This window comes from Diadema antillarum, unplaced genomic scaffold (genome assembly GCF_040938485.1).
Source record: "Diadema antillarum isolate AM-2024a unplaced genomic scaffold, OU_Dant_1.0 scf00000070, whole genome shotgun sequence".
NCBI lineage: Eukaryota > Metazoa > Echinodermata > Echinoidea > Diadematoida > Diadematidae > Diadema > Diadema antillarum.
In genome coordinates, this window is record NW_027270959.1 from 3,526,263 (window position 1) to 3,539,535 (window position 13,273).

The following is a 13,273-nucleotide window of genomic DNA, read 5'->3' on the forward strand; positions in this document are numbered from 1 at the left end:
CCATTATTTGCTGGGGTAGTTCCTTGAGTCAGACCAGCAGTTGATGCGGCAGTTCAGATTCATGATTGATCTTGCTGAATTAAATTCATCTCAGTGATATCAAAGCAGTTAGACTGATGATTTTTCTTTTTCTCTTTTTTTTTTTTTTGGGGGGGGGGGGGGAGGAGGAGGGGTGGAGTCTGATCTACACTGGGTATCATATGCCAGGTACACTAAGGTAGCAAGAGTAGTTAGACAAATCTAATGATTCTACGCCATCAGAATAAGACTCTACATGTTACAACAAATGGAATGAAAAAGTGAAGATTTATTAAAGGCACAACTACATTGGATGAAAAAATTCTAGAATTTCTCTAATTGCTTTACCACTGGAAGTTGCTTCATATTTATCCATGCATTATACAAATGTCAAAAATAAATGCAAGAAAATAGTCACAAACTTTCCTGTTTTGAATGAAAATTTGAAGGGAAAAAATAGGGCTTTGATGGTTATGGTTGTTATGTTTTGTTTTGTTTTGTTTGTTTTTTTGCAAAAGAGCAACTTTTACATCTTTGAATGTATATATACAAACCAACAGGGGATATGTGAGGCGATCACATACACACACACACACACGCACAAGGATTTTACATGTAACCTACGTAATGAAGAAATTGGCATATTGATTTGTTTCATCATACTGCTTCCCTTAATTTCTCTGTGTGTGTCCCCATACCATTCATCAGGCAGCCATCACGCTACCATTCCCCTTTAAGTCTAATGCAGTATGATGGCATCAAAGGAATAGTCCATATTTTTCCCACTTTGAATTCAACGCCAGCCTCTCCGCATCAGTAGAAAATCATTCTGAAAGGCCGATCAGAGCCGCGAGTCGACTATAAAACTCCGGCATTACCAGGGCATCCACGAACATTTCCTGTCAATCCAGCCCACGGACCATGAATTATGGATGACTGCGAGATCGCCACGGAGACAAGAGCCATTGAGGGATGAGCGAATGCTCTTCCCCAATAATCTGCAGCAGCTTTTTTTTCTCCCCCAGATTCACTCAGCTAGCACTATCGCGAGGATGCCATCGTCGGACCTTAGCTCGTGAATTCCTCTGTATTTCTCTCCTAATGCAAACATTTCCCCCTTCTTTGCCGTGCACATATTTTCTCCCTTTTTTGTTTTTCGCATGCCGAGATGAAAAGAGATTTTGGATGCAGAATCTGCTTCCCTCGAGGAGCCAGAAACACTCTGCAGACATCTACCCATTTACCATCCTTCTAAAGGGCAAAGAGAATGATATTCACCATGAAGTCAATGACATATGCATCACACATATTCACTGATATCGAGTTGCCGTAACAGACACACATGTATTGTTTCTCATGCAGTATTGCCAGATAAAAACCACAAGGCCGTCACTCTACAGACGCCAAGGTCATCCTCTCATACATCTAAAAACTAATTAGGCAACGCGCTTCATGTGCCCAGGCATTTAGCTTCACTTGGTGAGTTTTCTCATCAACATTTGATAGCGATCCCTCCAAGCTTGACCTAGTTGTAAAGTTACCAAGCGAACTCAGGTGTAGCAATGTGCCTCTGTCCAATCAGGAAGGCCATGATGGCAGAGTAGGGATTAGATGGGATTAGAGGGGACTGGCTAATCTCTATTCATTGACCATTAGTCTCTGGACTTCTGCACCAAGCAGCAAAGAAAGCACTCCAGTATGTATATCAATCAGTTAATTCTCCCCCCCCCCCCCCCCCCCCCCCCCCCGTATACCTACGTGACTCTGTTCAACAATACAATCCGACACGAAGTCTACGTTCATCATCAGATGCATTCTTACTCCAAACACCCAGAGTAAAACATGGATGGGGTGATCACACTTTCTCCGTTAAAATGGGACCAAAATTGTGGAATCAGCTACCTATTCAGTTAAGGTGACTGTCATCTACAGAAATATTCAAATCCAAACTTAATACATATCTGTTACCTCTCACACTGAGGACTGTAATTGCTGTCTATAATGTTCGGAACAATTGTATTCTTTATCTGGTATATGTTTGTTTGTTGTTTGCCATTTTTTTCTCTGTTGCCATGTCTGAACATGTATATATACATGTATGTATATATCTATCTTCTCATTTTTGAAGTGCCTTGAGCACTGAAAGGTGGACCTGTGTGCTATACAAGTAGCCACTATTATCACTATTATCATTATTATTATTATTATTATTATTATTACTATTACTATTACTATTATTATTATTATTATTATTATTATTATTATTATTATTATTATTATTATTATTATTGTTAACAAAGCAGAACAAGGTTTAACACTTGGGAGGAAGATTCTCAATTATAGATGTTAAAGATAATTGGTTCTGGCACAAAACATGATTCTGGTGAAGGCTTGAAATAAGAATGATAAAAAAAACAAACAAACAAACAAACATGAGAAAAGCATGGGAGTCAGACAGCATAAATGGAAATTTTTAATGCATGAATATCTCTCCATTTCACTCAGATTTTGTTTTAATGCTTCATACCAACACTGTAGTGAGTCTTTCCCCTCAATTTCTTTCAGCAACCACAAGTCAAATCTCTCTGTCATCTTGGGAATGCTTCCACTTTCCATCCATGATGGCCGCTCTGCTGGAGGGCATTGTTGAAAATGGAGCAAAAACTTTCTTGTGATTTGGAATATTTCTTGTCTGCGTTTTTGGACAGGAGCAAAGGAATCTGCCATTTCCTCAAACATGCTTTTATATTTTGTGACATTGCATACTAAAAGACTATCGGAACGACTTAACCCATTGAGGACAAGTCCCAAGTTTACTCGGGCAGGTGTCTATGGGAAATGCGTGTTCTAGCAAAATCAGTCCATCCTCAATGGGTTAAGAGTATGGGGGATGAAGAGGAGGAGGGGGAGTCTGAAATTATCTCACGCAAGATGAAAGTTGATGTAACTCTTTCAAAAATTCTTTTTATGTTTACAGTTGTGTCAAAATGATGTTTGATTTAAAAAAAAAACCAGGGTCATGAATTCACAATTAAAGCATGCATGCACTTGGAGAAAAGAAGAGCTTTTGCCGAGTCTTTTTGCCATTTTCTACAAATGCTCCGGACTTCAGTCACCATGGGGTAAGCCAGGGCTCAACACTAACGGTGGCCCGGTGGCCCGAAGCCACCAAAAACAGAAGTCGGGCCACCAAATTTCCCAAAAGGGCAAATTTGGTGGCCCGCCTCAGGCCACCAAAATTTTTTCAAAAGTATGTCAATAAATTTGTAACTTTTTGCGCCGGAAATTAGTAGTTAAATTTTGTTTAAAGGGAAGCAGTCCTGAGATTTTCACTGTACTGATAATTAAGAAGAGTAAAAAATATAAACTTTCACCAATTTATACGCTTGGACATCAAAAATTGTCTCCGTACGCGATTTTTGAAAAATAATTCCTGCAAGCGATCGTGAAAGAGCTGGCAAAAAGATGCTACGTAGTGCATGCCCTACTCACCAAGTTGACAGCCGTGCCTCTAAAAACCAATTTAAGTGTTCAAATGATTAGTTGCAATTTTATCATATAATGTGAAAGTTTGTAGTTTTATAATTTCAAACAAAATATTTCAAGCTTAGATATATGTAATTTACGAAAAATTAATATTGTAAACATAAATTTATATGTATTTTTAAACCAAATATACCATGAACTTGACATCAAATAGGCACGGTCGTTTTCTAGCTTCCGTCCGTGTTGCATACTTCTTAGCCTAGAAACCACTCTCACGCGCAAATCCTTACCATACCAATGTATACATACACAGTACACTCGACTCCGTCCAGTCGATTTTGGCATTCAAACCGAAGATAACCTGTGCATGAGAGAGTCGAATTCTTCAAAGAAAATATTGTTTGTATCTCAATATTTCTGTAAGTAGTCAGATAATCGCCTTTCCTCAAAAAAAAAAATATGACGTGAGCCGGGAAGGGTAAACACAGGGGGTCGTAGGGATATGATTTCGCTCCACTTTGCCGTGCATGTCCAGTCGGCACTGGCAGCAGCTAGCTCAGTGGCACTGTACTGCAGTCCAACCCCGGCTGCAGGCCCACGACGGTAAATTAAACATAGCTAGCCACTTTCCTTACCTCTCTACGCTTTTTTCCCTCGGTTCTCTTCGAAGTCGATGCTCGAGGTGTTTCTGTTTTATAACTCATGTGAGCAAATGGTCAGGATTGCATCTGGTTTCAGGAGTTTTCTCGGTTCATAACCGAGGGCCACAGCCTGCCGGTCCACGTAAAAACATCGCTTCACAAATTGTCCACGCACAGGTAGGTCACAACACGATTTCGAGATTTTGTAGGCCCTAAGTTTCTTATGTTCGGCATCGTTGTACCGATATTTCCCAGCCATACAGCTCACCTTTCACGATACTTTTGTTGGTCTGGGACAGAAAAAAGGATTTTCCTGGCAAATTTTCTGCACGATTCGAGCAAAACTACTGATGTAAGATAGCCTGACCAGACGACGCTGAATGCGGTCGCCCCTGTAGTGTACTAGCAGGCCTGTGTAGAATCGTTTCTACCTACAAATATGTACACTCTGTACGTACTATAGAACATGCATGAGCGGCGACAGGTAGGGCTGCAGCTGCGCTTGAGACTGGAAAAGTGCGAAGGGCAAACCGCGTACGGGGTGCGTACGCGTATCTACCGTAGATCTATCATCTAGTTGTACCGTCCACACGTGCGAATATAATACACAATACATACACACACATACAAACACACACACACACACAACGTAGAAACAATGTCAAATACGAGTCGGAGTAGCCACCGACGTCTTCATGCATCCGGGTAAACTAGGGAGCGTACGGATAACGAGCAAAACACAGCTGGGAAGAGTTGTGCATCGACGACGTATGACTCTCAGCCAAGACTTGCTCATTAGCATATTCACCATGCAGAGTCACACTTTTTCAACCAAAATGTACGAGCTTATTTGGTGATTTTAAAGTTTGTTTTTGGTGAAAGTAGTTCATTGGAGGTACCAACAACAACATATTTTTTTAAATTTCGTGAGGACTGTGTCCCTTTAAAGGATGGATACAAAGGACTAAATGAGTGCCTGAGAGTGAGTGTTGCGACTTTGTTGGGGTTTGTTTATGAGTAGATATGTCCAACTTCCAGTTCTTACTATGATAAAACTTAAATATTTGACTCATAAAAAAAAACAGGACTTTTCATGTTTTTTATTGTTTCTTTTTCAGGCCACCAAATTTTCCACTCGGGCCACCAAAACTTTGAAATTAAGTTAAAAAAGTTAGTGTGGAGCCCTGGGTAAGCTGTCTCCTATTGGTGGGTTTATGTCACATGACTGCTATGATCTGATCGGTATCGGTATATCATTTCAGCTGTGATGAAGTCATGAACCATTGCGACCCAACTTCCACTCAAGGTGTCCCGGCCCTGCCCATTTTGTCAAAAACCTGGGCTGCTTCTTACAGAAAAGTCCAAAGAGTTTACTGCCCATTCCCCCTTGTCGATGCTACGGAACCCCTTGGGTCCTCTCATGAGGAAAAGAGTTTGTCAGCACTAGAGTGAGGGTTGAGTGTTACTTACAGGAGGAGAGAGGATCTTCTGTTAAGATAACTAAAGCAGCTTGTAATAAACAGTAATGTTTTAGAGTTTGTTGTCCTTCTCGTACAATGGGGAGATAGAGAAATCTTCTTCCTGATTATACGACAATAATCTTAAGACTGCCACCAGCTAGCAGAAGCTGAAAGTCTTGAAAGCCAAATGACTGTTCCTATGGAGATAGCAGTGGCTGAAAGTTGCTCCTGTGGCACTTTGTTTTAAACACAAAATAGTGGAAGGAGGGAGGGAACTGACGGGAGAGGTTTGTGGATGAAGTTGAGAGATCATAGGGAGCAGGAAAATGACTACTTACAGGTGCATGGTCCCGGTGTTTTAGTCAAATGCGTACGCGGGCGCACGGCACAAGTTTCCTATAGAGACCTACGCTATCGACTCCTCTTGAGCGCTTATGCTTTGGCCCACTTCCCCGAGTCCGAAGAAGTCCAATCCACTGAAGTCAGTGGTCCGATCACAGTTCGGCTCATGATTCGGCTGAGGGGGATGACAGCTTTCGCAAACTTCTGTGATGTCATAATAACAAGCACATATGCACGCACCCTGGCATTACTACAGACTGCGCGATGTGCAGAGAATTGCAACGAAGGCAACGTTACCTAGCAACACCTACGCACTTTACTCTTGATGACAGCTCAACTTCGGTAATCTTTGTATCAATGCTAACGGTGATCGGCAGTATCATCAACAGCGCCCTCTACACTACCGGGACTATGCCCCTTTAAGGATTTCTTCAAAATTTGTTTCATTTAATATTTGATATCAAATGAGACAGGAAATATTTGGCATCATCAATTGTTAAAGACCCGGTAGCATGGGAATTCATGGCAGGCAAAATCCATTTGCTGCCCACAAGGGTACATTCGAAAACAACCAATAGCACCATTCAGGAAATACACTGTGTGTGCATCAAAGCATACGCTCATAGGTAACGGTCAATTCCAGTCGAAATTCTTTGGCTGTGTGTGTACTTCAACAGAGGTCAGTGATAGAGCTGTACACATTTTCTTCTGAGAATTCTCGCTTCTCCAATATGTGATGACATATACGGTACCCTGGGGTACCAAACAAAAATCAGCCATTTTGTTGAATTGTTTTTTTTTTTTAAAGGTTGTACCCTGGGTTGCCAAAAAGTGGGAAATTATTTTGGTGAGCCACACACGATAGCTAGCTGGAGCTAGCGCGCGCTAGCTACTGCACTGCACTGAAGCACGCGCTATTGCTAGCACAGCGTACCATGCATAACATGCAGTGGCATGGGAATGACTACAGCGTGTATGTACACGCACACAAAGCGCATGCATTTCTCTGCGGCTGTCCTCGAGTGGACGTGAGGTGGCGCTACACAACGTGGTACCCCGGGGTAACGCATGATGCATCATATATCCAAACCGGGCCAGCTTCCCCACTCCATGAATCCCCATGCTACAGGGTCTTAAAGGTCAAGGTGAGGAGTGAACACCCCCCCCCCCAAACAGAGATGAGTTGTCCTTGTTTTGAACTACGAGGGCGCCATCCTACCTCTCCTGTTGTCCCTGAGGGGTAGAGTCTCGCCCTCTAGAAGGCCACAGATGGGGTCATCCTCTGATATCGACTGCACAACGTCCCCTCTCCTTCGCTCCAGACAGGAACTGGTGAGATATAAAAGAGAGATTTAGCATTAAAGGGATGGTACAGTTTCGGTTGAGATGGGGCTTCAGGTTCCCAACGTTTCTTGATGATGATGATGATGATGATGACGATGATGATGATGATGATGATGATGATGATGATGATGATCCTAATAAAAGGTGGGATTGCTTTGTTTGATTTTTTTTTTTATATCTCAGCCATTTCAAAACTAAATTTTATCAAATAAAGTTTGAATTCCTCTGGAATGGTATGCTCTTTAACATTTCGTAAAGAAGTTTCTTAAAGTACCTCGCAAAAAGTTTTTAAGCTGAATCCTCACCTCAACCAATACCATCCCTTTAAACACTGAACTCATTGAGGATGAGCTCATTTCACTATACCACACATATCCCACAGACACCTCTCCGAGTACACTCCGGACTAGCCTTTAACAGGTTAAGCCGAGTGACTACGTATATTCATTTTTTTCGACATGTCAGACATATTGCAGATGAGGCACGCCCAGAGCTATTTTTCTTCCTTTGCAAATGCAATCAATAATCATGAGTTGTTTTAAAGTTTGTGTAGTGATGGAAATGAGAGAGAGAGGTTTACGTAAACATCATGTGTATGTAGACCCTGAGAGGACTATTGTTTGGCGAAAGAAGAGTCTAGAAAGAGGAGAGTGGGAGGAGGGAAGCGACACAGGGAGAGTAGAAGGAAGGCTAAGAGCGACCGTCAAAGGGCAGTAAGGAGCTGGAAGTTGAGGTTGCACTAATGGAGAGGGGAGAATAGGAGACAGGGACAGTTTTAAGGAAGAATAGAGTGAGAATCAGGTAAAGGGTTTGGAAGTCAGTGTGAGGAGGAAAAAGATGAACCAAAAAGGGGGAGAGGGGGGAGGTGCAAGCTGGGAGGTCACGGAGATGAGGGAAAGAAGTGATGAAGATGTAAAATACCTAACATTATACAACACCTAATTAGAATGCAGCTATCCGATTGGTCGATTACCCATCATGTGACATTTAGCTAAAAGTTCCATCGCACGCCGTGGCTGTCAGCCATGCAATTTTGTTTGAACAAAAATGGATAGCGCATGTCTGACGTCACCCATTTCCATTGACTCCCGTGTTAACTTACGATTGACTCAAAGTTTTTGTTCCATCGCACGGCTCTGATATCACAATGAACAAACATTTGCAGCGCGCACTCAACAATTACAAGCGTGCTTACAAGTGCATACTTTTGTCACTCATTTTTGTAAACAACTTCACCTGACTAGCTTCTTTCACGAATGTAAAGGGTGACTGTGACTGTGCAGCTACTCATTCGTCTTTCATGGAAAATGGTTCAATTTCTGTGCTTAATTCAAGACGTTCGAGGTGTTGTATAAAACAAATAGTGTATGGTCTTTACTCGTGCAATGAAACAAGATTTTGCAATCGGTGAAAGATGAGGCGCACTATTCAACTCGGCTTTGCCTCGTTGAATAGAGTGCCTCTATCTTTCACCTCGTGCGAAATCTTGTACCATGGCACCTGTGACCATTTACTATTTGTATAATGTATTACAAAAGTGAAGTGAGAGAAAAAAAAAATGGAGTCAGTGAGCGATCAACAACTCAATCTCACCCTCTCTCTCAGTAATGGGCTATGATTTTGTTTCAGTATCCGATGTCGTTTTTACCATCACAGGGTGATTGAAATATGTAACATGATTATGTAAATAATACCTGTATTTTGATCTCCCTCATTTCTCTCTGTTTCTCCTTGGATTCCTTGATATATAGCCCTCAGCTGTGCTACATGTTTCAGCCTACTATATATCATTATGTGACGGTATACGCTGTATGTATTGCTTAAAGGGACTGTACAGTACTGGTTGAGGTAGGGATTCAGGTTTTGAATATTCCTAAGTGAGATAATGAAAAGCCTCTTATGAAATATGAAAGAGCATGTAATTCTAAGAAGGATTCAACATTTATTTGATGAAAATTGGTTTCCAAATGGCTGAGATATCTAAAAAAGTGCTAATAATAAAAGGCGACATGCCACAACTTTATTAGGATCTCTTTGTTTCACCTTGTTTTTGGATATCTCAGCCATTTCAAAACCGATTTTCATCGAATAAACTTTTGATACCCCTTAGAACTGGATGCTCTTTGACATCTCATAGAGTGGTTTCTGAATATCTCGCAAAACGTTAAAAGCTAAATCTTCACCTCGACCAGAACTGTACACACCCTTTAAAAGGTACATATCTATATTCTGTGTTACCAGTTCATACAGAACATTGAAAAAATGAAATGACAGAAGAAACATATACAGCCCCATCAAATATAACTTCATCATGCATGTGAATCAAAACATATAATAGAACATACATAAAGAGAGAGAGTGATAAGTAGGTGAATACATAGACAGACACACAGATAGACAGTTAAACAGGTAGACAGATTTTATGATAGTAGATACAGAGACAGATACACAGATGGACAAATAGATAGTTATATAAAGATAGATAGATAAATAGACAGATAGACAGATAGATAGATAGTATTTAAAGATAGATAGATAAATAGATAGATAGATAGATAGAGATCTAGAGAGAGAGATAGATAGATAGATAGATAGATGAATAAATAAATAGACAGATAGATAGATAGACAGATAGATAAATAAATAGATAGATAGATAGATAGATAGATAGATAGATAGATAGAGAGACAGAGAGATAAATAGATATTTGACATAGGTATGAAGAATATGATACAAATTCCTTGATGACTGAAATCTGGTGATATGAATTTGACATTGAGCCTAAAACTGGCACTGATGGTCATTCATTTTTTAAGTAATTCTGGCGAATACTAATCACTGACAATCCATTGAAATTTAACAGAGTGGGTTTCGACAGCAGATGAGTTTAAAGGTACTATTTACCATTGGGAGCAGTGATTCAAAAAATGTTTGAGATATCAAATTTGATGCATATGTGTAGGTCAGTTGTATCAAAAAACATTCTACCAGACAAAAACAAGACTAGATATATCGCTACGGCTACTGATATGCCTCCGCCATAATGCATGGTTCTCCTAATAGGTCTATAGTACAATGTCTTGACAATGTGTGATGACAGTTTCACACAATTGGCAAAATATTAAAATGACAGGTTTGACACAAATGTGCTGAATGTTCACTTTCCTAGAACTAGGTTCAATTGGATGAATGATTAAAATGTCAGAGTGCAGGTATTTGAGGAACTGATGATTTTTACTTGACTTTTGACCCTTTTATAAGTTTATGCATTGAGTAATTTTCAAGGTATTGAGAAAAAGTATAATTTCAGTATCAAATGGGAAAATAGCATTATCTAAACCTGGCCTTTGACCTTTGACCTCACAGTTCCAAAGAGAATCACTGTTAGGTTGAACATGCATAAATATGTAAGTTTCATGATGATACCTTGAGTTACTTTCGAGATATGGAGGAAAAAGTGCAATTTAGCACTTTCACTTGACCTTTTACCTTTTGACCTTTGACCTTTTGGCAAGAAACTTCCCCAAAAATATATATTGGGTAATACATGCCATACATCAAGTTTAAAAAAAAAAACCTTCAGCCTATTGCATTTTAAGGAAAGTAGTGATATTTTGAGGAGTTGACCTTGACCTTTGACCCCCTGACCTTTGACCCATGACCCCAACTTCCCTAGATAATCACTGCCCATCGGTACAAGCATATATACTAAGTTCCATGAAGATACCTTGAACCATTTGCGAGATATGGAGAAAAACATGAAATTTCAATTTTTTTCACAAAATGAACCTGTGACCTTTGACCTTTGACCCTGTGACCCTAAAATCCACACAAAGTATTATCCCCCAAGGATATACCCTCATACCAAGTTTGATGTAAAACCACCACACGGTTCTTGAGATATCGACAAAAACAAAACGGGACGGACGGACGACCCGAAAACATAATGCCTCCGGCCACTTCGTTGCGGAGGCATAAAAAATTGCAATAAAGCCTACAATATAAGGAGATATCAATATTTTTCTCAATAAACCGTAACTGTAGACAGTTTAGTCTAGAAAGATTTTTATTATAACTATTGTTCACATTTTGTATATAATTTAACAATACTTAATATTGACAATACTGAATCTAATTTTTACATTGGTTGTTTCTATCCCTAACTCATATTTTAGAACTATTTTGAAGCACCAAAACTGCATTTTTGTTTCATCTGCAAATGGAAAAAATAATGCCTTTAAAGGCAGATCATCATGTCATACATAATAGTGTATGACAAGACAACTGTGGTGCAGCAGGACTGCTTCAAAGATTTTCCTCCAGTTTGATATCTGCCAAGAGTGTTTTCAGTTGTTTGCTTCGTTTCATATTACCTGGCCATGTTGTTTGACCTGTAATGGTCATTATGAGATAGGTGTGTAATGGTATACAGTATGTCCCAATAAAAATTACAACGCGGCCCTCCGCAATGATATCTTTAAAAATAGGGAATCAATCTAAATACAAATTCAGGCTATGAAACTATTACTCATTGCCCACATCTTACAGAAAACCCCATTCGGTTTGCTTCAGTGGTCAAAGAGAAATGAGGAATTTTGTAGAGGATGTCGGAAATCTCTTCTGTCCAAATTCTGTCTATTATTCACACATAAAGGCATTGAAGTGCTAAACTTGGAAGAATCAGACTCATGACATGCTTTACTACAATTCCCATTTCTCTGTGACCGCTTAACCAAATCGAATGGGGATTTCTGCAAAATAGAGCTAAGATGTTATGTTTTAAGATCTTGAAGTAGCATTGAAAAAAAAAATAATCATATTGGATGTTATCAATGCGAAAATCTGATTATAATTTTTGTTGGACATACTGCAGTATGTCCCTCAAAAATTACAATCAAATTTTCGAATTGATAACATCCAAAATGATCGACCTGTCTAAGTGCTACTTCGGGGCCTTAAAACATAACATCTTAGCTCTATTTTGCAGAAAACCTCATTCAATTTGGTTAAGCGGTCACAGAGAAATGTAGATTGTTGTAAAGCATGTCATGAGTCTAATTTTTCCAATTTTAGCAATTCAATGCTCTAGTATAATAATAGACAGAACATGGACAAAAGACATTCCCGACATCCTCTACAAAATTCCTCATTTCTCTTTGACCACTGAAGCAAATCGAATGGGGTTTTCTGTAAGATGTGGGCAATGAGTTATAGTTTCATACCCTGGATTTGTATGTAGATTGATTCACAATTTTTAAAGATATCATTGCGGGGGGGTCCCGTTGTAATTTTTTTTGGACATACTGTACAGTGACATGTGAGTAGTTAATGGTAATGGCAAGGTTCCCTCAGTATTAACTCCTTATGTACCACGGTGGAAACCCCCTGTGTGCCGCATTATTCTGAGACACCAACGTAGTCATGCTTTGAGAAAACATTTTGTTTTTTTCAAATCTAATATGTAACCTCTAGAGATATCTATTAAGTTGGACATGTGGTGAGCAAAGTTGCAGAGAAAATGCCAAGCTTTACTTTCATGTATATTGTATGACAAATCAATGATTTTTTTTTTTCTTTCAAATGACCAGTAGCTACAACTGTAAAGGCAGGACTTTTGCACACATAACAGTGACAGAAACTTTTAGGGAACACCACTTGATAGTCAATCACTACATAAAATGCAAGCTTATAATTTCATGTGAGACAGCCTGCCTCTATTCTACCAACTCTCACCCAGTGATTCCTGTCCCCGGGACGCTGTGCACTGCTCCGGCCAGGCCATCTGCACTGGTCAGCTCTCCTGGCTCACTCCGCAGTAGATATAGGACAATGTCCGTCTGGGGTCAAAGGTCGGGAAGGACAAAGACAATAAGAGAGATTAATATGTCATACATGACAACGTCAAGATAGAAGAAAAATTCATATTATTTGATAACAAAAGTATCAATAATCTCTTTTACACTACACTATCCTCTTTCATTA

The 13,273-nt window shown here is 39.7% G+C and overlaps 1 protein-coding gene across 4 annotated transcripts in view; it reads right to left on the bottom strand.

Annotated features, from left to right (window-relative positions):
* Nucleotides 1-13,273, bottom strand: part of LOC139716797 (uncharacterized) — a 194,949-nt gene that overhangs the window by 79,808 nt on the left and 101,868 nt on the right. For all 4 annotated transcript variants that reach the window (XM_071628325.1, XM_071628326.1, XM_071628328.1 and 1 more), the window contains 2 exons: nt 13,025-13,128; nt 7,167-7,276 (listed from right to left, as the gene is read on the bottom strand). In XM_071628325.1, coding sequence (XP_071484426.1) covers nt 7,167-7,276; nt 13,025-13,128 — 214 coding nt within the window. The remainder of the gene's footprint in view (nt 1-7,166; nt 7,277-13,024; nt 13,129-13,273) is intronic.